The 23,702-nt window shown below is 33.4% G+C and overlaps 2 protein-coding genes across 6 annotated transcripts in view; both read left to right on the top strand.

The window, feature by feature from the left end:
• Positions 1-1,499: 1,499 nt before the first annotated feature.
• Positions 1,500-6,283, top strand: LOC111370951 (lysM domain receptor-like kinase 3). Its single transcript, XM_022992862.1, has 12 exons — positions 1,500-2,309; positions 2,650-2,683; positions 2,782-2,789; positions 2,877-3,026; positions 3,268-3,467; positions 4,166-4,255; positions 4,572-4,665; positions 4,746-4,897; positions 4,974-5,065; positions 5,391-5,529; positions 5,625-5,723; positions 5,812-6,283. The coding sequence occupies exons 1-12, from the start codon at positions 1,691-1,693 to the stop codon at positions 5,974-5,976; spliced, it is 1,842 nt and encodes a 613-aa protein (XP_022848630.1). The 5' UTR covers positions 1,500-1,690; the 3' UTR covers positions 5,977-6,283.
• A 9,067-nt stretch (positions 6,284-15,350) lies between these two features.
• The window catches only part of LOC111370950 (calcium permeable stress-gated cation channel 1-like), a 9,195-nt gene continuing 843 nt past the window's right edge, over positions 15,351-23,702 (top strand). The window contains exons 1-12 of one of the 5 annotated variants that reach the window (XM_022992856.1): positions 15,351-15,499; positions 15,662-15,714; positions 16,363-16,706; positions 18,140-18,307; positions 19,438-19,573; positions 20,050-20,151; positions 20,824-20,943; positions 21,105-21,185; positions 21,455-21,795; positions 22,083-22,331; positions 22,510-22,834; positions 23,322-23,555. In XM_022992856.1, coding sequence (XP_022848624.1) covers positions 16,393-16,706; positions 18,140-18,307; positions 19,438-19,573; positions 20,050-20,151; positions 20,824-20,943; positions 21,105-21,185; positions 21,455-21,795; positions 22,083-22,331; positions 22,510-22,834; positions 23,322-23,555 — 2,070 coding nt within the window. In that variant the 5' untranslated portion in view covers positions 15,351-15,499; positions 15,662-15,714; positions 16,363-16,392. Of the gene's footprint in view, positions 15,715-16,362; positions 16,885-18,139; positions 18,308-19,437; positions 19,574-20,049; positions 20,152-20,823; positions 20,944-21,104; positions 21,186-21,454; positions 21,796-22,082; positions 22,332-22,509; positions 22,835-23,321; positions 23,556-23,702 lie in introns of those variants that run through there. The other 4 variants (XM_022992858.1, XM_022992857.1, XM_022992859.1 and 1 more) reach the window with 4 other exon arrangements.

The following is a 23,702-nucleotide window of genomic DNA, read 5'->3' as shown; positions in this document are numbered from 1 at the left end:
ATTACGAAAAAGATTAAATTCATTAATAAATATAAAAACATAGAACAATTAATAAAAATACTACAACAACGAAAATATGAAATCATGCCATCAGAAAATAGTACAGTGCATTTTAAAATTGGATAGACGATATTACAAAGTCACTAAATTTTTGCAATTTAATTCTCAGAATTCATATGTTCATCCCACAAATGATCGATTAATGCATTTCGAAGTGCAATGTGATTTCTTTATCCTTGATTTGTCTATGACGAGCAAGGAATTCCTGAAAATATCGATTTTCGTCTTCAACCAACTCAACTTCTGGACTTGACGCTTCCATCCATCCTTGAACTGGTGCATCAACATTACGTTCATCCTCGATAATCATGTTATGCATTATTATGCATGTAGTCATTATATCATGTAATACTTGTTTTTCCCAAAACCTTGCAGGTCCTTTCGTTATTGCAAACTTCGATTGTAGGACACCAAATGCACGTTCAACATCTTTTCTACAGAGTTCTTGTTTCATAGCAAATAACTTTTTTTTGGGACCACGCGGCTCATGAATTGTTTGCACACTAGTAGGCCATTTTGGGTATATACTATCAGCTAGATAGTAACCCACGTTATATTGTCTTCCTTGAATGATGTATTGAGCTGGAGGAGTAATTAGATTATCATATGTATGTCGCTATTTAATATATTTCGTGCTAACTTTAATAAATAATCGTATTTGATGTATTTTAAATTGTTTTCGTCTTTTAATTAATTAATTAATTATTATGTCTTACATTTAAAATTTATTTTAAATACAAATAATATTAATATTAATAAAAAAATTATTGTATTAAAAAATATATAATACAAATGACATAAATACCCTCAACAAATTTATTTGGGAAATATTAAATAAGGGCAAAAGGGACATTTTACAATGTAACTTATGCCTAATTTGGTAGAGATCCTTTAAAATTTACAAAATTATTTTTGGAAAATCAACATCAAATGATGATCTGGGAAATTTGGCATTAATTCTTGTCTTCGTCACCACACGACAGAAGAAACAACAAAATAAAAAGATCATGCACCTAATGACGACTGTTTGCTTACCAAGCTTTCTCGCAATTAAATAAAGGATTATCTTTTAACCATTTTTCAGTAAATTACTCTTAATTTTTGCTTCTCTGGCCTTTCTTTCAATTAATTAAACAATTATTTTGACTAATTCTGAATAAATTATGCATAATTTGCAATTGACAGCTGCTAATAAATTGAAAAATATTAGTAGTAATCTCATAATAATATTAATAATTTTATATATTTAATAATTATCAGTGGTGGGCCATCCTTGTAAGGAGAAACTGTCTACATATTATTGGGCTAGCTGAAATATTAGGCCCAGTCATCCGCCTACCATTTCCGCGGTAAAATTAGGTTATGTGAGACGGGGTGGATGACCGTTTACTCAACCGCCAAATAAACATTTCAAGTATCAAAGACCACTTTTTTAAAGTAAACCACTTTGGAAAAAAAATGCAAAGTTGAAAGTATACTTTTTCAGTCAACTAATGAACCCAAAGTCGATAGAATTTCTTACCCTTTCAAACCAAGAACAGATTCTTAATCTGTGTTGATTGAAATCCCTTTCATCTGCTAGACTTTCAGATTTCAAATTATCCTAAGATTTTCTTGATCATCCGGAAATATGGTGGGAGATAGGAGGATTAGTTTTTTACTTGATTTTCTGGTTATGACCTTTTTTTGGGTTGGAGTTAATTCACAATGCAGTGAAGGATGTGACGCATTAGCTTCATTCTATGTCTGGGGTGGATCAAATCTCACATTCATATCCTCCATGTTGTCGACTAATATCAGCGCTATTGTTAGTTACAATCCTCAAATTACCAATCCAGATATCATTCGAATGGGCAGCAGATTAAATGTGCCCTTCTGGTGTAGTTGTGTAAATGGTGAATTTATGGGTAATCAGTTTCCCTTTCGGGTCAGGCGTGGAAACACTTACCTAAGGATCGCGGAACTTTATTATTCAAATCTTACAACAGTTGAAATGTTAGAGAGGTTTAATGGTTATAATCGTACTGGAATACCAGAGAATGCACAGTTGAGAGTTACTGTGAATTGTTCATGTGGGAATAGCCACGTGTCCAAGGATTATGGGCTATTCATAACATATCCTCTTCGCCCTGGTGAAAGTTTGTCTTCAATAGCCAATGAGTTTCGCCTTCCTGAGGGGTTGTTACAGGATTACAATCCTGGAGTGAATTTCAGCCGCAGTAGTGGTTTGGTTTTCATTCCGGGAAGAGGTAATTGATTTCCTAGCGAAGAATTCTAATATCACAATACAGTATAGGAATGGAGTTTTTTTTTACCTTTTTATGTTGGGAAAAGGTATCAGAAAAAGGGCCCATGCTTTCTTTTATTTTTGTTTATTTCATAAAAAATTTTGCTAAGTCAGAGAAAGGTCTCCAGTTGGGCAGGAAATGAGAAATTAGTTAGTCTAAAATGAAAAATATCAAGAGCAGCATACTAGTATAGACATTCAATATTTTGGTTTTGGGGATTATATTTACATATTTATGCTGTACAGAATTTTCGATTCTTGAATAGCAGTGATTGATGTCTGCTCGTTTCCGTTTACTGCAGATCGAAATGGAATTTATCCGCCATTGAAATCAAGGTTACTTATACTACCTTAAAAATTCCTAGTCTTCAAGATTTTTGTTTTATTTTTAACGCTGTTATCTAATATCCTGCTTTTTGTGTGTGTTTTTGCAGTTCAACTGGTTGAATCTTCTGTATCTCATGGTCCAATAGTTCTTACCTTGATTTCCTTAATCCTTTGGAAGTCTAATCAGAGTCATATATAGCAGGAATTTCAGGTGGAGCCATTGCTGGAATATCAATTGGAGCAGTTGCGGGAGTAATATTTTTGGCAGTCTGTATCTATTTTATATTCTACAGAAGGAAGAAGGTGATGGAAGAATCTATTCTCAATGACCAAGGCATAGAGAATACACCCGGTAATTGGCATGATAATTCCCTTTTTTTTTTTTTTTTTTTTTTTTTTTTGCGTATTAGGGTCTTGGGTGGAAAGATGAATAATAAATGGGCATTTGATCTAAGAAATAAGAATGAATCAATTTGTCTAATTCTGAAGGATATAGCTATATTTGGTCTCTCTGTGTCTCATAGCAATACTAAATTTAGGCTAGAAACTGGCAAGTAATTTAATTACAATCATATGCTTCCTCTTGGATTTAGGTCCTGACATGCTGGAGAAAACATCAGAATCTGGTCCTCTTGTTGCTACCGCTTCTCCAAGGCTCAAGGGTATCACTGTGGATAAATCAGTTGAATTCTCATATGAGGAACTGGCAGTTGCTACAAATTACTTTAACATCTCTCATCAGATTGGTAAAGGTGGCTTTGGAGCTGTTTACCATGGAGAGCTTAGAGGCGAGGTTCGTGTTGCATAGACCGTGCTATTCATAGTACTATCGACTAATGAAAAATTGATTATCCTTTAGTTCTGTCTGACTTTTTACTAGGAATTAACTATTAACTAGTCTATTCAAATTCAAGTTCATGTTCATCAAGAGTACTGCAGTTTACTAAATATAATCAGTTGACTATCTTCAAGTTTTGAGTTTTTATCTGTATATGGATTTTCAAAGAGAAAATAAAGACATGTAGCTGGAATAGAATCTTCATGGTAAAACCCTGGACTTGATTGAGCTCGACTTTATGAAGACAACATTGGAAAGACCAGTATATGTTACTTGATAATTTTGTTTACTGAAAGGATGTTGAGTGGAGTTGTCGCTCAGTAACCACTCCATATTAGATACCTCTGACTAACATAGATGAAGAGAGCAGCATATTATGGCATGATTCTTGAGATGACTGGTGCTTTCTTGCGTTGATTTCTTATCCTTAACAATACTGCGTTGTTGGGGTTTCAAGAAGATTATTCAAGTGAGCAAGCGAATTACAAAATATCGTGGAGAATATGTTGCATACCATTCTATTATCGGGCAGACAGTTGTTCAATTGCCAGTGCCAGTTTTTCCAACACTTAATAATCTCTTTGCATAGAAATGTACTTCCAAACTATGTTTAATAGAAAAGCCACTCAGATTCCATGTTTCTGAAATTGCAGGAAGCTGCTATTAAGAAGATGGATATGCAAGCATCCAAAGAATTCCTGGCTGAACTGAAGGTTTTAACACATGTTCACCATGTGAACTTGGTAATGCTCTCCCAGTATTTTTCTCGCTCCTTTAAGCTTTTCTGTCCATTGTTGATCATCTTCTGAATATGAGATTAGATTTGTTTGTTCTTCTATATAAAAGAATGTCAGCAAGTCTACTTAAGTTCCAATTATAAGAATACTTTGAATGTCCTGAAATACATTCTGATAAACTCTAAATATGAGTTAGAAACTTAAAAAATGCTCTACTGTTTTCACTAATTCTTATTGCTGATGGTGCACAGTTAGTTTGTTATATCAATTTCTCTTTCGATCATGGCTTTACAATAAAAAATTCTGTGATGACCTAATGCAGGTGCATTTAATTGGATACTGCGTCGAAGGTTCCTTGTTTTTAGTTTATGAATACATTGACAATGGTAACCTTAGTGAACATTTACGTGGTCAAGGTAAGAACAATATTGTATATTATGAAACAGAGATTCTCTTGCATTCTGTCTTATGATTACGTTTTTCATTTTGATTCAAGCAAAGGAACAATTACCATGGTCCACTAGGGTGCAAATTGCCCTTGATTCAGCTAGAGGACTTGAATACATTCATGAGCATACCGTTCCTCTCTATATACATCGTGATATTAAGTCTGCAAATATTTTGATCGACAAAAACTGCCGTGCAAAGGTGATAAGATTCTGTGCACATTAATTAAAAACCAAGTTGCGATAAATATATTTAAGCTGAATTATATACTCTTTAGGTTGCTGATTTTGGCCTTGCAAAACTGACTGAAGTGGGGAGTGCTTCTTTGCACACTCGTCTCGTGGGAACTTTCGGATACATGCCTCCAGAGTGAGATCTTGTGCCTTTCTTTTTATTTGGTTAGATTTGAATTAATAATTGCTCCTTTATTTAACTTTCAACTTTCTTTAATACTTCGTATTTATCAGTACAACACTTTAGACTTGTAACATTGCATCAAAGTGCTTATCATAGGATGAAAGAAATTGGATTAAATATTAAGATATCTTTGTTCATTCTCCTTGCAAATTTGCAATGTTAACCAATTCACATTATGGTTGATACGTCTTCAATGATAAACACCTTTTACATTCTGAATTATTTGTTTCATTTTCGGTGAAGGACCTTTTTCTGTATAAATTTGCTTTGCATGCAGGTATGCACAGTATGGCGATGTTTCTCCCAAAATAGACGTGTATGCTTTTGGGGTTGTTCTTTTCGAACTAATATCCGCTAAGGAAGCCATTGTGAAGACAAATGAAGTTATAACAGAATCAAAGGGACTTGTTGCTCTGGTATATCTTCGAATTAACCTTATTTAATCACATTATATACCTTTAAACCACTCAGTAGAAATGGTTTTACAACCTCGAATGTTGATGATTTACAGTTTGAGGACGCTTTTAGCCAGACGGATCCTACAGAAGGTGTACGAAAACTAGTTGATCCAAGGCTTGGCGACAATTGTCCCCTTGATTCGGTCGCTAAGGTTAAATCTTTTAACGAATCAGGCATGGAACTGATTTTGTATTTCCATAGTAGTCATGGAACGCCTAATCCTTTTGGTTTGTTTGCAGATGGCTCAGCTCGCGAAAGCGTGCACACATGAAAATCCTCAACTGAGGCCAAGCATGAGATCAATTGTAGTTGCACTGATGACACTATCATCTTCAACTGAGGATTGGGACATTGGCTCATTCTATGAAAATCAGGGTTTAGTCCATCTGATGTCCGGGAGGTAACTAACCGGTCCATCATGTGTATCTTTAACGTCATGATTTCACGACAACTATCGTCTGTATATTCCCAATGACGAAGGGTGAAAACTGAAAAGGGCTTGAGATACCCTTTCTCACTCCCCCCTCCACCGGCCCCGGCATTGATTCTTAACCTGTCTTTTATAATTTTAGAGCAGTCTGTTCATAATCAGAAACAAACAATTAAAGTTTCATATATGTATAGGTTTTTAACTTCCATTTAGTTGTTGAATATGAATATGATTTGTAAAACTATTCAATCCATCTTTCAACATTTTGTTTTGTGTGTGGATTGGTCCGTTACCATCTTTCTAAATAGCTTTATTTGCAGTAGATTAGATTCATCCAACCTTGTAACTGTAAGTGAGACTGCCCTTCACTGTGTGGTTAAGAAAACAAATAGCAGAAAGAGAAGACTGCTGCGATCAAGTCTTGATACCATCCATTTCTTAAAATTGTACACGTCTTATGCTTTAATAAATAATGAATTCAAAATTCACTCGAAGAAGCATTTAAATAACTGTGTCTCCTCTTTACGAACTCGACTTTTTACATGGATGGAGGATGACACTTATATCCTCTTTGATTGTGGGTGACACGGAAGTGCCTAAAGAATTCTCTACCCTTGATTTAGCAACAAATTTTCACGGCACATGCATTCTCGAAAAAGCTTTGGGCTCGTTTGATGGAACTTTTAAAAAGTTAAAAGCTGCGTCTATAATTAAAAAGTTACTTTTAAACATGTTGAATAGTTTTCTGAAAGTATATTATTTTACTAATCGAATTCTTAAAGAAATTTGATTTAAAGGAAAATTGCAGCAACAGTCCCTCACTTTTTCAATTTTTGCATAATTTACTTTAACCTTCAATTTGCGCTAACAAAGGTCCCTAACCTTTTAAAAATATGCAGCAGAGGTCCAAATGGATAGAAACCGTTAGTTGACCTGAAAATATAAAAATTGAATATTTTGATCATTATAAGTAAGGGAATTTTAGTCAATCCCATATGAATTAAATTAAAAACCCCCAAAAAAATAAATAAATAAATAACCATCTTCTTCCTCCCCGTCCCCTCCCCAACCCTTACAACCCTCAACATTCCTCAAAACAAATCTCCACCATTTTCCTCGTCATCGCCTTCACCCCACAAAACAATAATTTAATTATTTAAATAAAGGGGAAAAAATAGAAATGAAATGAAATGATGGCTAAAATTTTGCCCAACCACGCAACTAAGTAGCGCGTGACCCATTCCCCCTGAATCCATAAATTCGCGACAAAAAAATAGCCGTTAGAGCATCGACATGGTCCTTCCCGACAACCTCACATAATAATCGTGTTTTACAGGTCATTTCCATCAAATTTAGAAAATAATAGTTTAATTGCACGATTAATCACATGCATTATTTACTTTGAACCTGAAAAAATATACTCCTTCCATGCCAATTATATAAGATAGGTTTCCCTTTTCTTTTGTCTTAAATATATAAGCATGTTTCCTAATTTAGAATATTTTGTGTTGTTTTTTTACCAATGTACCCTTATTCAATTTTTCCCCACTTAATATATCAACTTCTTGAAATAATCCAAATACGTACATTTCTCATTTTTTGAAAATATGAAACAACTCTCATATCTTCTTTTCAAATTAAATCATTCAAATTCTTTATTAATTTTAATAATAATTTACTACTACATACTTAAAATTAAAAAGGATAAACTAGAAAGGATTTTGACAACAATTAATTTTTCAATAACATTAAAGAATATTTCTTAACCTGTGTGAAAAATGAGACAAGCCTGTATAATTGGGACGGAGGGATTATCAGTGATATTATTACTCACTTTTTTTACGAATCTTCAAGTTCTCCAGACCCGAAACGTAAGTTATCCGCAAATAAGAGCAAAATTTTTTAAAGTTTCAAGTCAAATCTCAAAAAATTCTCACTGATTCTCATTTTTCCAATTTTTCGAATTAGATAAAGACACTGTATTTGCCCACAAATTTTCAAGTCTTTCTTCTTCGTTTTCGTTTTCTTTTGTTGCATAATGAATTCAGATACATAGATGCACGGTTTGTATGGATAGGTTGGTGGAATATGGTGTAGTTTACGGAAATGTTGCTTAGTTTTGATTCAACTGTGAAGCAACTCTTAGCACTCTCCGATCCGCAACTCGCCTCTGCTTTTCTTTTTCTCTTTCTTTTTGTTAGATATTTATACAATAAATATAATATGTGAAAGAAATAACTAATTTAAATAGAGTGCCCAAGTGGTGGAAAGTGTAGAATTTTTGTGGGACGTCGGGGGTTCAGGTCAATTTTCACGCAATAATTAAAAGGTCTTTAATTGGGGCATTGGGCTTCATTGACTACAGTTACATACAGTCTACCTATATATACTCACATCTCGTTTGCCAAAAAAAAAATACACATAAAAAAACGAAATAATCAGAAACGAAGTTGTAGTTTTTCATACTCTGATATTTTTTATACTCGATTTTTTTTTTAAAAAAAATATTTTTTTGGAGTACAATTGAGAGTTCTGGGAAACCATTCGTAATTGTTGCACAAATGGTTTGTAATCGTTATATTTTGGGAGTCATTGTCCAAAGAGGTCGCAACAGTTGTCGATGAGCAATTTCACTTTAGGACATCATGTTGTCACGAGATTCGATCAGTCGATAACCTTTATTTTTACATTTACTGTTCTGCAACTCACTGTAACTAATTATTCTTCCAACAATCTAAAGTGAAATTTCGTTTATAATTAGTTGTCATGTCTGCCGTAAATATATTTGTTTCTAAGTGTTCTAAAAGACTTGAATTGTTTGATGGAAAGAATTTTAAGAAATGGCAAATGAAACTGCGATTCTATTTGACAACTCTTAAAGTCATTGATACTATTGAATCTGATAAACCCATTTTTGTAATTTCTGATAAGCCTACTGATAAGAAAACAGAGGATTTAGCTAATTGGGAACATACGGATTATATGTGCAGGAACTATATTCTGAATTGTTTGACGTTAGATTTATATGATGTTTATTGATAGTGTAAATCTGCTAGAGAATTATGGAATTCATTAGACTGAATATGCTGGAATTAAGAAATTTATTGTGGGAAAATTTTTAGATTTTAAAATGGATGACATTAGGATTGTGGTCAATCAAATTGAAGAATTGCAGATTATAATTCACGAAATTATTGCTGGGGGATATAAATTCTATGAGGGCTTTCAAGTGTTTGTTATAATTGAAAAATTACCTCTTTCTTGGAAATATTATAAAAACGGTTTGAAACATAAGAGAAAAAAGAAATGTCTTTAGAGGATCTGATTATCAGGATTAGAATTGAGGAGGACAATAGAATAGCAGAACGTAGAGAAATGCAAAATTTGGATACCAAGGCTAATCTTATTGAAGGAAGTTCTGACAGTAAGAAACATATTGAAAATTTTACCAAGGGTCATAATTTTAAAGGTAGAAACAAGGGAAAGTAATTTGTAAAAAGAACAATCGGTCTAAACCCCAATTTAAAAATAAAATTATTGGTGACTGTTTTGTTTGTAGTAAACCAGGTCACTTTTGCAAAGGACTGCAGTAATAAAAAAGGAAAAACTGTGAAGCATCATGCACATATGGTAGAAGATGGGAATTTCTTTGCTATGGTGATAGAAGTAAATCTAGTAAGTAACATGACAGACTAATGGGTAGACTCTAGAGCTACCAAGCACGTTTGCTGCATGAGAGGTACATTTTCTTCATTCACTCTTTTTAGTAATGGAGAATGTCTGTTCATTGGGAATGATTCCTCCTCCAAAATCGAGGGGAAATGAACAGTGATACTTAGATTTGCTTCTAAAAATATCATTAATTTGAAGGATGTCCTTTATGCACAAAATATTAGAAAAAATCTAGTTTCTGGATTTATCTTAGTCAATAAAAGATTTAAAATTGTATATGAGAGTGGTCAAGTTGTACTGTCTGATAGTGGTTTTTTGTTGGGAAATGGTATGCATATCAGAGTCTGTTTAAACTAATGTTTCTGTGATTAATAATAAAGCACCTACCTCTGCTGTTTACTTGTTGGATTCTTATGATTTGTGGTATGTTAAACTTGGACACGTTAATAAAACTTCTATTAAAAAATTAATGAGTTTGGAAAATATTCTCAAGAACTGATAATTTTCCAAATACAAAATGTGAAACTTGTGTTGAATCCAAGTATGCTAGAAAACCATTTCCTCATGTTGATAGAACTACTTCCGTTTTAAGTTTAATACATTCTGATTTATGTGATTTAAAATGATATGTTTCTCGTGGTGGAAATAAATATTTTTTTAAGAACAATGATGAAAGTTATTCTAAATTTATTTCATATAAAACTGAAGTAGAAAATCAATTAAACAAACTATTAAAATTTTAAGATTTGAAAGAGGAAAATATACTTGATAAATTTTGTGTAGGAGAATTGTATTATTCATGAGACTGTTTCACCTTATTATCCCCAATCTAATGATATAGCTGGAAGAAAAAATAGAACTCGAAAGGATATAGTCATTTCAATGCTAAACTCTTCTAGATTACCTCTTAACATGTGGTGGGAAGCCCTTCTTACTGCATATTATATTCTTAACAGAATTCCTAATAAGAAAAATAATAAATCTCCTGATGAAATGTGGAAAGGCAGAACACCTTCATATAAATATTTTAAAATGTGGGGATGTTTAGCTAAAACTTCTATTCCAGCACCTAAAAGAACTAAATTTGGTTCGAAAACTATTGATTGTGTTTTTATAGGCTATGATCTTCATAGTAATGCCTACAGATTTTTAGTCATTGACTCTAAAAATAATTTGATAAAAAAGAACACAATTTTTGAAACTAGAGATGCTGAATTTTTTGAAAATAGATTTCCTTTTGAAGAAAAGTCTGAATAACCAAGTAGTTATTTTAGTATTCTTCCTAGTGTTAGAGATAAGTCTACTAAATTAGAAAAAACTGAAATTAGAAGAAGCAAAAGACCTAGGACCACAACTTATTTTGGTCTGACATCCTTACCTACCTAGTAGAGGATGATCCTAGTACTTTTGATGAAACTGTGTCTTCACCAGATTCTATATTTTGGAAGGAAGCTGTAAATAGTGAATATGATTCAATTATTTTAATAATACTTGGGAGTTAGTAGACTTACATTAAGGATGTAAGACAATTGGGTGTAGATGGTTGTTTAAGAAAAAACTTAAATATGATGGTTCAATTGACAAATTTAAAACAAGACTTGTAGCCAAATGCTATGAATAAGAGAAAGGAGTTGACTTCTTTGATACTTATTCACTTGTTATTAAGATTACCTCTATTAGGATGTTAATTGCGATTACTTCATTGTATAATCTTATTATACATCAAATGAATGTCAAAACTACATTTAATTGGAGATTTAGAATAAGAGGTTTATTGAACCAACCTAAAGGATTTGTTGTAGAAGGCCTTGAGAATAAAATATGTAGACTTAAAAAATCTCTTTATGACTTTAAACAAGCTCCTAAGCAATGTCATGAAAAATTCAATACAGTTTTGATATCAAGTTGATATGTGATAAATAAATCAGATAAATGCATATATAGCAAGTTTGAAATCAATTGTGGTGTGATAATTTGCTTATATGTTGATGATATGCTGATTATGAGAATTAGCTTAGATCTGGTTAATAAAACTAAACAATTTTTGAACAAGCACTTTGAAATGAAATATTTGGGTGTTGCTGACGTTATTCGAGGAATCAAAACAGTAAAACATTCCAAAAGAATTATTTTAACACAATCACATTGTTTAAAAAAAGTGTTTAAGACGTTTAACCAATACAACTATATTGTTGTTAAACTACGTTATGATGCAAGTTGTCATTTGAGAAAACATTCAGGTCCTAGTGTTTCAGCTTTAGAATATGCTAAAGTGATGGGTAATCTCATGTATCTCATGAATTGTACAAGACCTGATATAGTATATGTGGTCGGTAGACTTAGCAGGTATACTAGTAATGTAACATGCCAAAAATTTATTTACTTCCTATGTAGGTCTTAAATTTTGTTAATTCAACTTTGATCGTTAGCAAATTAATTGTTCCATGCCTAACCTTGTCATTACAATAAAGTTCATTAATTAAAATGATAATACAATATATGTATACATATATAATTTTTTTTTAAAATTATTTTCTAATTAGGCATTTTTTATTTCTTCTAAATATTATGTGTACCAAATAATTGGGTATAGTAAATGTTGATAAAAAAAATATATGAATATGGTTCTCATTTTATAGATCGTGTTAAATTACGTAAATCGAGTTCAAGAGAAATTTATTTTGAACGCATTTTGTCAAGTTATCGTGGTTGAAACGAAATTTATGTAACAATTTAATATAATATTAATTATTTTTTTATTTGCATCAATTGGTTGGCATATGTGTGAGATTTCACGTGTGGTAAAGAAATAACCCATTTTATCATTTTGTTTGTTTTGATATCTATTAGTGGTATACGTGTGTTTAAGTTATGAGAACGTGTGGTGATTTTTTCTCAAATACTTGCCATTTTCTTTAACCCCACTCACCAATCACATTTATTTAATACACACACACGGTTCTTGCATGCATAGAAAGTTATAAATCCATATACTTTGCTATTCTTCAAGTCAAAGCAGATGGAAAAATCCCTTTTCAAGTTCTTAGCAAATTCGGATTTTTAAGGCAAGATACATAAGTGCAATAGTTAAATTTTTATTCTCCATGATATCTATATTATGATTTCATTCAGTGCCTTAAGGCTCGAAGAATGATTTTAATGTTAAATTTTTCTGGATGGACAGTCAGATCTAATTATATTAAATCTTACGGGATGTCAGAAATTCCTTAAACCACGTGTTTTTGCGATCGGTGATTCAAAATCTATGAACGTCGAGTATGAATGTTTCATTTATATTTATGTTATATTGAATCGAAATTTGCACGTATCTTACTGGGTGTTTTGTTTAAAATACTCACTCTTACAAAAGATTTTAGATTAGAATGAGTCGTGCTGGACGCGTGGAAGATTGGACGAGTGGATGCTTATGGGTTGTCAAGTAAAAAAAAAGAAAAAAGAATGATTTCACGTATATTATGACTAAACTTTCATTTAACATGTTCATGTTTAGTATTTGCACATTTATTTTGTAGCTTTGACATTCATGTTTGTGTATTTCGTTTAAATTGACGTTGAATGATTTTAATTAAATTTAAATGTTGATTGGCTACCCTTTTTGAATTCATAGAGTCGAATTATCAAAAAAATTTTAAAGTTCCAAAAGTAAATTTTATTTCCTCAAAAATAAGAAATTTGGTAACATTCGGTTTTTTTTTTTTTTAAATTGCAAAAAAAAAGTGGGGCGTTACAAGTAATTCTAACAGTGAACATTGAGATTCTCTCATTCGAATCTTGAGGTATTTGAGATACACTCTAGACTGGAGAATACATTATACCAAATTCCCTGCTGTACTTTAGGGATATTATGATGTTAATTAGATTTTTGATACTAATGAAAATAAATCTACAAGTGGATATGTATTTATATTAGCAGGTGGTGCAGTATCTTGAAAATCCACTAAGCATGCCTACATTGCGAGATCTACTATAAAATTTGAGTTCATTGCTTTAGAGAAGGCAGGTGAGGAGGCTGAATAGTTAAGAAATTTTCTTATGAATGTTCCTTTATGGTTTAAACCATTTTCAACTATTTCCGTCCATTGTGACGGTTAAGCAACTATTTCAAGATATCAAAATTCATCCTACAATGGAAAGTCTAGACATATTCGTAGGAGGTATAATACTGTGCATTAGTTACTTAATGATAGGGTTATAGCAATTGACTATATGAAGTCAAGTGACAATATTCCCGACCCATTAATAAAAGGATTGGCTAGAGAGTTCGTTAAAAAAATATCGAGGAGGATGGGGCTAAAGCCCATTACATACTAAATCACCTATAACGGAAACCCAACCTTGCGATGGAGATCATATGGACAAGGTTCAATGGGACAACAAAATTAATGGAGTGGTCTATGGGGGTACTATATTGGATTTATTCAAACCCTTCCCTATGATGCGCAGTACCAACTGTATTAATTAGAGGATGAGCTAGTGCTCTTAATGCTTACTATAACCGATATTCAATTAGGTGTTTAGATACAGCACACCTTTGATAGGAGCACCTATTTGAGTGTGGAAGTGGGGTTGTTTCCTATGAGAATTGAGGCCAATTTTCTAAAGTACTCAAAGAAACTAGGTAAGTTCACAGTCGAAATGAACACAACCACAAGAACTTAATGATTGTTTAGAAGTCACGTGTGTGTTCTATTGTCTCAGTTTACAACTATAATTGTAGAGTTCAAAACATAGTTTACTCTACAATTAGCAAACTCGATAGAATATACAAAGCCAATGTTCAAGTCGATAGACATTTAAACTTGCATGATTTCTACCATACTCTAGAGTAATATTTTCATTTATTTTATTTCTTTCATGCGGGGGATTGTTAGTGTAACGATCCAGGTCTCTGTACCCAAGCCCTTAGCTTACGTACTGTTCGATTTGGGTGTGTCTTGCGCCCACTTACCCCTCACGGCCTTCTGTCGCGTCCCCCAAGATTTGAGCTCAAAAACTTTCCTTTAAGTAAGATTTAAATTGAATCCCGGGTTGTTACAATTAGATTTTTATACAATAGATATAATATGTGAAAGAAATAACTAATTTAGATGGAGTGCCCAATTGGTGGAAAGTGTGGAATTTGTGTGGGACGTGGGTGGTTCGGGTCACTTCATACACAATAATTGGAAGGTCTGTGATTGGGGCCTTGTGAATGTGAGGCTCTTGTTCTTTCTTGATTAAAATAAATTTTTTATTTATTTTTGAAATTATTTAATGGTTCAAATTAGTCAGTATTATATGACTGTTTTCAATAGCTCATTAATAACAACTCACTAATTTTTTGTATATATTTCTGGATCATGGTGGAGGCAATTACATACAGTTTGCCTGTATATATTCACATCTTGTTTGCCAAAAAAAAACACAAAAAAGAAATCATCAGGAATGAAGTTGTAGTTTCTCATTCTCTGATATTTTTCTGAAGTGTACTTGATAGTTCTGAAAATCATTCGTGATTGCTACACAAGTGATTTGTGATTATTGTATTTTGTGAGAGATTGTCCACAGAAATTGTAGCAGCTGTCGACGGACAATTTTATTTTAAAATATCGTGCTATTGTGGGGCTCAATCAGTGGATAACTTTTATTACTGTATTTTATTGTTCTCCAAGATTTTTCCCGCTGTCTCGCGATACAGCTTGACTCGCAGGAGTTGAAACAGGTTCACAAATACCATTAATATGAACAGCAATGAAAGCAATAAAGCATTATGATACAGGCTTCTTACAGCTTTATACCGATATTTTTACAACAGACATGAAAGCGTATGAACTCAATTCCTTTTTTGTTTGTCTGATTCTAAGAGAGGGCCTATAGAGAATGTGGGCAAAAATCCACAATAGAGTCCGACAACGATTGCAACTAATTATTTTTCTAACACTTTTTTCTGCTTCAATTTTGTTGCCTTTTGTTGTTTGTTCTTGAAGTCTGTTCGACTGTATCATATACTTGAAGCAACACCATTAAAATCATCACAAAGGTATTTTTTTCATGTAATTTTTTCTGCCTTGATCCACAAAATCTGCGATTAGATGAGAACGAGGATAAATTGGGTTCGTTTTTACGAAGGATTTACTTATAAAGATTCATAATTAAAAAAAAAAAAAGCTTCAAGAATAAATTTTTTTAAGAGACCTTGTTTAAATTTCTGGGCTCTCTCTCTCTCTCTGTTTATGCATTTTTATTTTTATTTATTTTTTTTAACTTTCGAGTCCTCTCAAGGGGTTTTTTGGACATATTGCGAGAATTCCGAACTCAACAAAGTCTTGTCCCATACATGTAATTCGAAGAATGAAATTATATATGAATTTGGATTTTTTACGAAAAATAACTGTCTACAATTGATATTTATTAGTTCAGATTTGTGACATTAGAAAGTAGTAGTTTACATATTTATTTTTTCTTTCGATTTTTTTTTTTTTTTTTGTGTTTTTGATGTAGCGAGTTATTTAAAAAACAAGGAAAACCCCTACCTGGCTGTACTTACCACAGGCATATTTATAAGTTCCAGTAATATATTGCATCAAGTTTCTGTATGTATATTCATGATCGTACCATTAGGTGGAGTGTATGAACTGCACTTAGCTCCTTCTGTATATGCTCTAAAATTTTTCTGTTTTTGCTGCAGGACCTTCTCTTACTTTATCAGAGGTGAAATATGGCTTCTTTTGGGGATATAGGACTTGCAGCTGGCATAAATATTCTAAGTGCATTGGTTTTCCTTATAGCATTTGCCATCCTACGACTTCAGCCATTTAATGATAGAGTATATTTCCCAAAATGGTACCTCAAAGGTTTGAGAGAAAGCCCAATGCACTCGAGGGCATTCGTTAAGAAACTTGTCAATCTGGACTGGAGATCATACATTAGATTTCTGAATTGGGTGCCAGATGCACTTAGAATGCCTGAACCGGAGCTCGTTGATCATGCAGGCCTGGATTCTGCTATCTATTTGAGAATTTACTTGCTGGGGTAGGATCAAATACAGATATTTCTTATACTTTCAAGTGCTTACTTTTACATCACATCCTCGAGACTACCAAATCTTACCAACCAATTGACTTTCAAGAAATGAAGCTTAGTCTAAGAGGAAGATTTGCGAATTATGTATCAATGGCATGAGAACATTCTCAAAAGATTTCTGTGGAAGGTTCGATCCATTACATATCATGTGGTGTGGTGGGAATAGTTAATGTTTTATATAGAGAGGAGAAATATGACAACTGACAAGAATGTTATTAAGCTGTCAAATTGCAAACAATAGAACTGGTCAACTATAGACCAAGGTGTTGCCAAAACTAGTCTTATACACAGTTTGATGTTGGTTTTTATGATAATATAGCTAACTGTTTCGAGGTTTACGCTCCCAACATTTGACATAGCACTTTGCTCTTCATCACCGGCATAATATTAGAAAAAAGAAAAAGGAAAACATCATCATGTTGTATTGCAATATTTGGGAGGCGACTGTGAAGTAATAAGGTGTTTGGTTTGCAAGAAAGGGGCTCACCATTGATTTTCCTTTAAAAATCCAAACTCAGTTTGCCCAGTAACGACCAAGAACCATCCAAGCCTTAAAAGACTAGTTGAACACAATAATGGATCGATTAAAAACCAAGACCCATACAATCTTTGTATTAGTCGAACACAAGGATGGATAAACTAAATTTTACTTTTAGATCTAAATTGGGCAAATGCAGATGGATGATAGTTAACTACTGTTGTATATATATATATATATATATATATATATATATATATATATACATATTTTAAATAGTTCCATGTAAAATACCTAGACTTGCAAATATGTTTATCTGCCTTCTATAATTATCGTGTTTCATCTGGTAATTTTGTATTACGTTTTGAAGCTTAATTAACTGATTTATCTTATTTCAGAGGTGACGATCCAGTGCTTTAAGCAAGGAAAATTAAATTATAATAGTGCAATGACTATCCAATAGTTTTTAGAATGGTGTAATTGCTTCTTATCTATGTTCATAAAAGTGAATGTTTCACAGCTTGTCTCATCTATGTTTGGAGATCCAATGAACATTTTTTCCCTTTTAAGTGTTGCATACTTGTCTTAACTAGCACAAAGTCGTTGCAGTCTCTTAAATTTTTTTATTGCTTTTGGTGGGATGCTATAATGTTACTTATAATTATGTTTATTCTTAACTGTTTGTTGGACTTGCTTATGCTTAATTTGTTAACTACGGATTGCATGTCTGTATTTGGGGTGTTGGAAGTTAAAAACAGTAATTGATCTCATGAATTCAGTTCTTTGATGATTCCTATACAGGGCAATTCCTTTGTTTATAGTATGTTGCGTAATCTTTCACAATATATTGAGCTAGATGCCCTGTAATATTCCAAAGCTTATTACTGCTGATTCTGCACATTAATTCATGCAGTTTAAAGATTTTTGTTCCTGTGACGTTGCTCGCATGGGCTATCCTGGTACCAGTCAACTGGACAAATAATACCTTGGAGAAAGCTAATGCAACTAATAAACTGCAATACAGCGACATTGATAAGCTTTCTATTTCAAACATTCCATTTGGATCCAACAGGTGAGGATCATGCTTTCTTCATATATATATATATATATATATATATATACAACAGTAGTTAACTATCATCCATCTGCATTTGCCCAATTTAGATCTAAAAGTAAAATTTAGTTTATCCATCCTTGTGTTCGACTAATACAAAGATTGTATGGGTCTTGGTTTTTAATCGATCCATTATTGTGTTCAACTAGTCTTTTAAGGCTTGGATGGTTCTTGGTCGTTACTGGGCAAACTGAGTTTGGATTTAACTTTTTTGTTAAATGAGCCAAGATTGAAATGCATGTCTATTTTTATGTGATTATGCAGGGTTATTTGAAATGGCATTTTGTATGTTTCTGTCAAAATAAGTCTCTTTGATTATGGACTCGAGTAGCTTTTTGCCTCATTATTCATTTCAGCAAGCCAAACAAGTCAAAGTTGTCTTTTTTGAAAGATGGCAAGCTGAACCTGAGCAACATTTATTTAGCACATGATCAGACCAAGCAGCATATAAATCCTGTTTGTAATTTGGTTAGTTTGGGTGCAATCATTTTTTTTTAGTTGAAGTGTATTTCATGCACTCTAGTAGAACAGCCTCCTTGTTGATGCCATCAAGGTTGTCTTCCCTTGCAATTTTACATTGGGTTTAAAATTTTGACACTGGAAGTGCCTGTCCATGTTTAGAGTTTGTTTGAGTTCACATTCACGCCTCATTGATAATTATATGAAGTAGTGTTTTGGATTGTGGTTCATGACTAGTTTACCATTCCACCACTATGCATCCACTGCTTCATGGAGATGGATACCTGTGTTCTTTGGCATTTTGTGGTTTTGTCAAACTTTTCAACATGTCCAATGACCCAGCTTCAGAAACCGTAGGCATCAGCTCAAATTTAGTATCTAAGTATTATTTTTTGTAAACCTTTTAGTGCTATAAGGCTGTGCTTTCTGGATTTTTAGAATCCATCAGATTACATAAAGGTGGTGTCGTGTTGAAATAGGCATGGTGGGAGAACGACCATAAGTCTGCCCCACCTTGACCCTCGTGTTTCCATATTTGTAATGCCTACAGAATATAATTTTATTTTCATTTCTATTTTTTCTTCCACTTACGGCGCTTGATCCTATGACTAACTTCGAATTCATTTCAGGTTTTGGACTCATATAGTGATGGCTTATGCCTTTACTTTTTGGGCATGCTATATTTTGCTAAAAGAGTATGCCAATGTTTCAGCAATGCGTTTACACTTTATTGCATCTGAAAGACGTCGTCCCAATCAATTTACAGTAAGATGAATTCTCCTACTAAATTTGATTTATAAGATAGAAAATTTTAGCATAAAAGATCTTTTCTTCCCTGATATCTTTTAGGTTTTGTAATAGTAAGGTTGTCCAGTTACAGATGTGTGGTGCTCTTGAATGCATAAGACAATGGTTATCTGTTGAAATTAGACCGGTTTAAATTGGAGAATATTCAAAGACAACGGAAAATTATGAGTACATTCTATACTAATGAGTTTTTGTGGGGCATCGTTGGTTATAGAATTGTGTTCAGTCTGTTCTTGTTTTCGAATCATTGCCATTGCATTCACCAACTGCAATTTTTTTGGATGCACCTGTCTACTCTTTTTGTCAACTATAGCTTCTTTGCGTTGAAGGTGCTGTGGTTTAGGAGGCGTTTAATTTTGGTTAACTTGGAAATTATTTTCATTTTTCTTGTAGTTAATCATTATTAAGAGTATTGACACTTTGACCTTTCACAGGTTCTCGTTAAGAATGTGCCACCCGGTCCTGATGAATCAGTGAGCGAATCTGTTGAGCACTTTTTTGTGGACAACCATCCGGATCACTATCTGACTCATCAGGTTTGCTGCATTCTTTACGTTCAATATGTCAGTATCAATGGTTTTGGGTTACAATTATCTCTGCAAAGGATGTTGTATCCTCAATTTATCTCGTCTTCCCTTGTGTGTGTTGATTTTCTGTACTGTAGTTAACAGGCAATGTCACATTATTGATATCCTAAATTTATTCCTTAGATGGTTGTTGTTTTCTTTTTTATTTTTTCCTCTAGATTTTTGTAAAAATGATAGCTGAAGAACCATTTTCAAACAAAGTAATTCAGGTTTTTTTAAAGCATCCCCCTCACAACTGGTTCTTTTTGAATGTGGAGGCTGACAAGCTCATATAATGGTATGTGAAGTTTGTAACGTACTAATGTGGCAAAAGCTACCCACGGTTTTCTTAAGTTAATATGTGTACTATTATTAAAATTTTGTAGAAGTCCTGGTTTAAGTTTTGGTTCTATTAAGTACAAAAATTTTACAACTATATACCACTGGTATGTTGCGCATTTTTGGAAAATTAGTTGCAGGCAGTCTGTTTTCTGTCATTTCTCAAATGTACTTTTATGCTGCTTGGTTAAGTTTTAAATTATTGTTCGACTAAGCAACATTTATTTCTATAGAAGGGGCATTCTTTATGAACATCGGTTATTGTCATTTGCATCTGTATTCTTATATAGAAGATTTCTGCAGGTTGTATGCAACGCCAATAAACTTGCACAACTGGTCAAGGAGAAGAAAAAGAAGGAAAATTGGCTTGATTATTACCAATTAAAATATTCGAGATATCAATCAAAACGGCCAATGACAAAGGTACTGTAATATATACAATTAGTTTTAAGTGTTCTATTTGCTGTATTCATTGTCAGGAGAATTTCTCATGCTCAGGTGATTCAATACTTTTTAAATGCTATTGTTTCGACATATGATTTAAAGGTTTAATCGTGCCAATTTCTAATTTCAAAATTTCGCAGACTGGTTTTCTTGGTCTTTGTGGAAAGGAAGTGGATGCAATTGATCATCAGACATGTGAAATTGAGAGGATATCGAAAGAAGTAAGTACATGTTTTCAAATTTTTAATATCTGTTGAAGATATGGAAAGATTGTAAAGAATAATCTCTATGATATCCTCTCATTAGTTATACAAATTCTCTTATCTAAAGAATATAAAAACTGCCCCCTGTTAATTTCTATCTTTGCACGTCTCCTAATGAATTGATATTTTTTTGAATTTCTTCTGCATTGGCAAAGATGCTACTTCCTAAACCTTGGAATGATCAAAACAATTTTTTCCTAACAGTCTAAGCATCGCCTTATTTGCAGATAGCTGAAGAGACGAAGAGGGTAAAAAAAGATCCCAAGTCTTTCATGCCAGCAGCATTTGTTTCCTTCAAAACTCGTTGGGCTGCTGCTGTCTGTGCACAAACACAGCAATCGAGAAATCCAACTGTGTGGTTAACAGAGTGGGCTCCAGAGCCACAAGATGTTCACTGGGATAACCTGGCAATCCCCTATGTTTCATTGTCTATTAGGAGGCTTATTGCTTCTGTTGCTTTCTTCTTCGTCACATTATTCTTCATGATCCCCATCACGCTTGTGCAATCGCTTGCTAACATTGAGGATATTGAAAAATATGCACCATTTTTGAAGCCGATTATTGAAGTGTGAGTATTTTTCATTCTTAGAGCCCTGGTGTAAACATATGATTTTTATCTGCCTAGAAATTATAAACTCCTACATCTTGGTCCTGTTTATTATCACACATATGATTTACATTAGAGTCTTTTTCGTTTTCTCAGTCTTGCGCCATAAGCCAGGGTTATCAGGAGTTTTATGTGCAAAATAAAATGTTTTTTTGATTTTGTGTTATAAATTGAAGATTATTTTAGCAGCAAATTCATTATCAATTGCTAACCTTCCTTGTTAATAATTTAACCTATTTATCATGCAGACCTTTCATCAAGTCTTTCATCCAAGGTTTTCTACCTGGGATTGCTTTGAAGATTTTCCTCATAGTCCTACCAACAATATTAATGCTGATGTCCAAATTTGAGGGTTTTCTCTCTATATCCTCTCTAGAGAGAAGAGCTGCCACGAGATGTTATATCTTCAACTTTGTGAATGTTTTCCTTGTGAGCGTAATAGCAGGAACTGTACTTCAACAACTCAAAACTTTTCTTCATCAGTCTGCTGCCAGCAAGTACGTTTCTTCATGGCATTTCTATTAGTCACATCTCTGTATATGACGTCTGTGACTCATCCTTTGAGATTGTAACGTATATATTTTCAGAAAAAAATTATACTTCTTTTGAGCTATTTGGATATCTTTTATTTTGGGATTGTACATCTGGAAAAGCTGTGTGGGTTTCTTACTGCAGTATTCCTACAACAATTGGTGTTGCTATCCCGATGAAAGCGACTTTCTTTATTACTTACATAATGGTAGATGGATGGGTTGGCGTTGCGGGGGAGATCTTAAGGCTGAAACTGCTGGTAATCTACCATTTAAAGAACTTTTTCATGGTGAACACTGAAAAGGATAGGGAAGAGGCAATGGATCCTGGAAGTATTGGTTTCAATACAGGTGAACCTCAAATACAATTGTATTTTCTTTTGGGCCTCGTCTACGCTGTGGTGACACCAGTTCTGCTTCCTTTCATATTGATTTTCTTTGCCCTCGCATACGTGGTATTTCGACATCAGGTAATCAATTTGTACTTTTGCTCTCTCTAAGTGAGCATTTAAAAAGAGTAATGTTATTTATAGTCGCTCACTGCGATAGTCACCTTACATGACATCTTATATGACGACGGTTTGTGATTTGATGTATTAATGTGATAATTTTTTTTGCCCTATATCATATCACTAACCGCCACATGTATTGGCGTAAGGCGATTGTGATAGTGAGTAACTGCAAATAACATTATTCTTTAAAAATATGGTATGCATTCAGCTTTCATCTGCAGTTGTTTAGCGTGCTACATGTGGACCCTTCGCACAAACACATTCGTCTATCGCTGCATTTAACTGCATCTTTGGATGGTCTTTAAAAATGGTTCCACTCTAGATGCACATATTGCTTGATATAAAAGGAAAGGAAAGGAAAGGGAAAAAAAAATATTGATGTAGTTACACAGATGACTACTAAATTGTTTATTTCTTCTGACGATGAATTTGTGCGATTATGCAGATCATAAATGTGTACAACCAAGAGTATGAAAGTGCTGCAGCATTTTGGCCAGATGTCCATGGACGTATAATATCTGCCATGGTCTTCTCACAGCTAATTCTAATGGGGTTAATGAGTACAAAGGGGGCTGCTCTGTCAACTTCATCCCTTATTGCACTTCCAATATTGACAATCTTTTTCCATAAATTCTGCAAAGGTCGTTATGAACCCGCTTTCATCAGATACCCTTCACAGGTAATTGGGAAATCTCCGCCTGTAATGAACATTTCTACCTATTTTCAGCTTTTGCACCTGTTGCACCAATCTTAATAGAAAAGATGAATGCATCTAGGGACGGAGCCAGCACCCGGTGAGCCATGACAGTCGCTACTGCTGGCTCCA

This window comes from Olea europaea, chromosome 21 (genome assembly GCF_002742605.1).
Source record: "Olea europaea var. sylvestris chromosome 21, O_europaea_v1, whole genome shotgun sequence".
NCBI lineage: Eukaryota > Viridiplantae > Streptophyta > Magnoliopsida > Lamiales > Oleaceae > Olea > Olea europaea.
The sequence above is the reverse complement of the archived record's forward strand: the minus strand, read 5'-3'. Positions and strand labels throughout refer to the sequence as shown.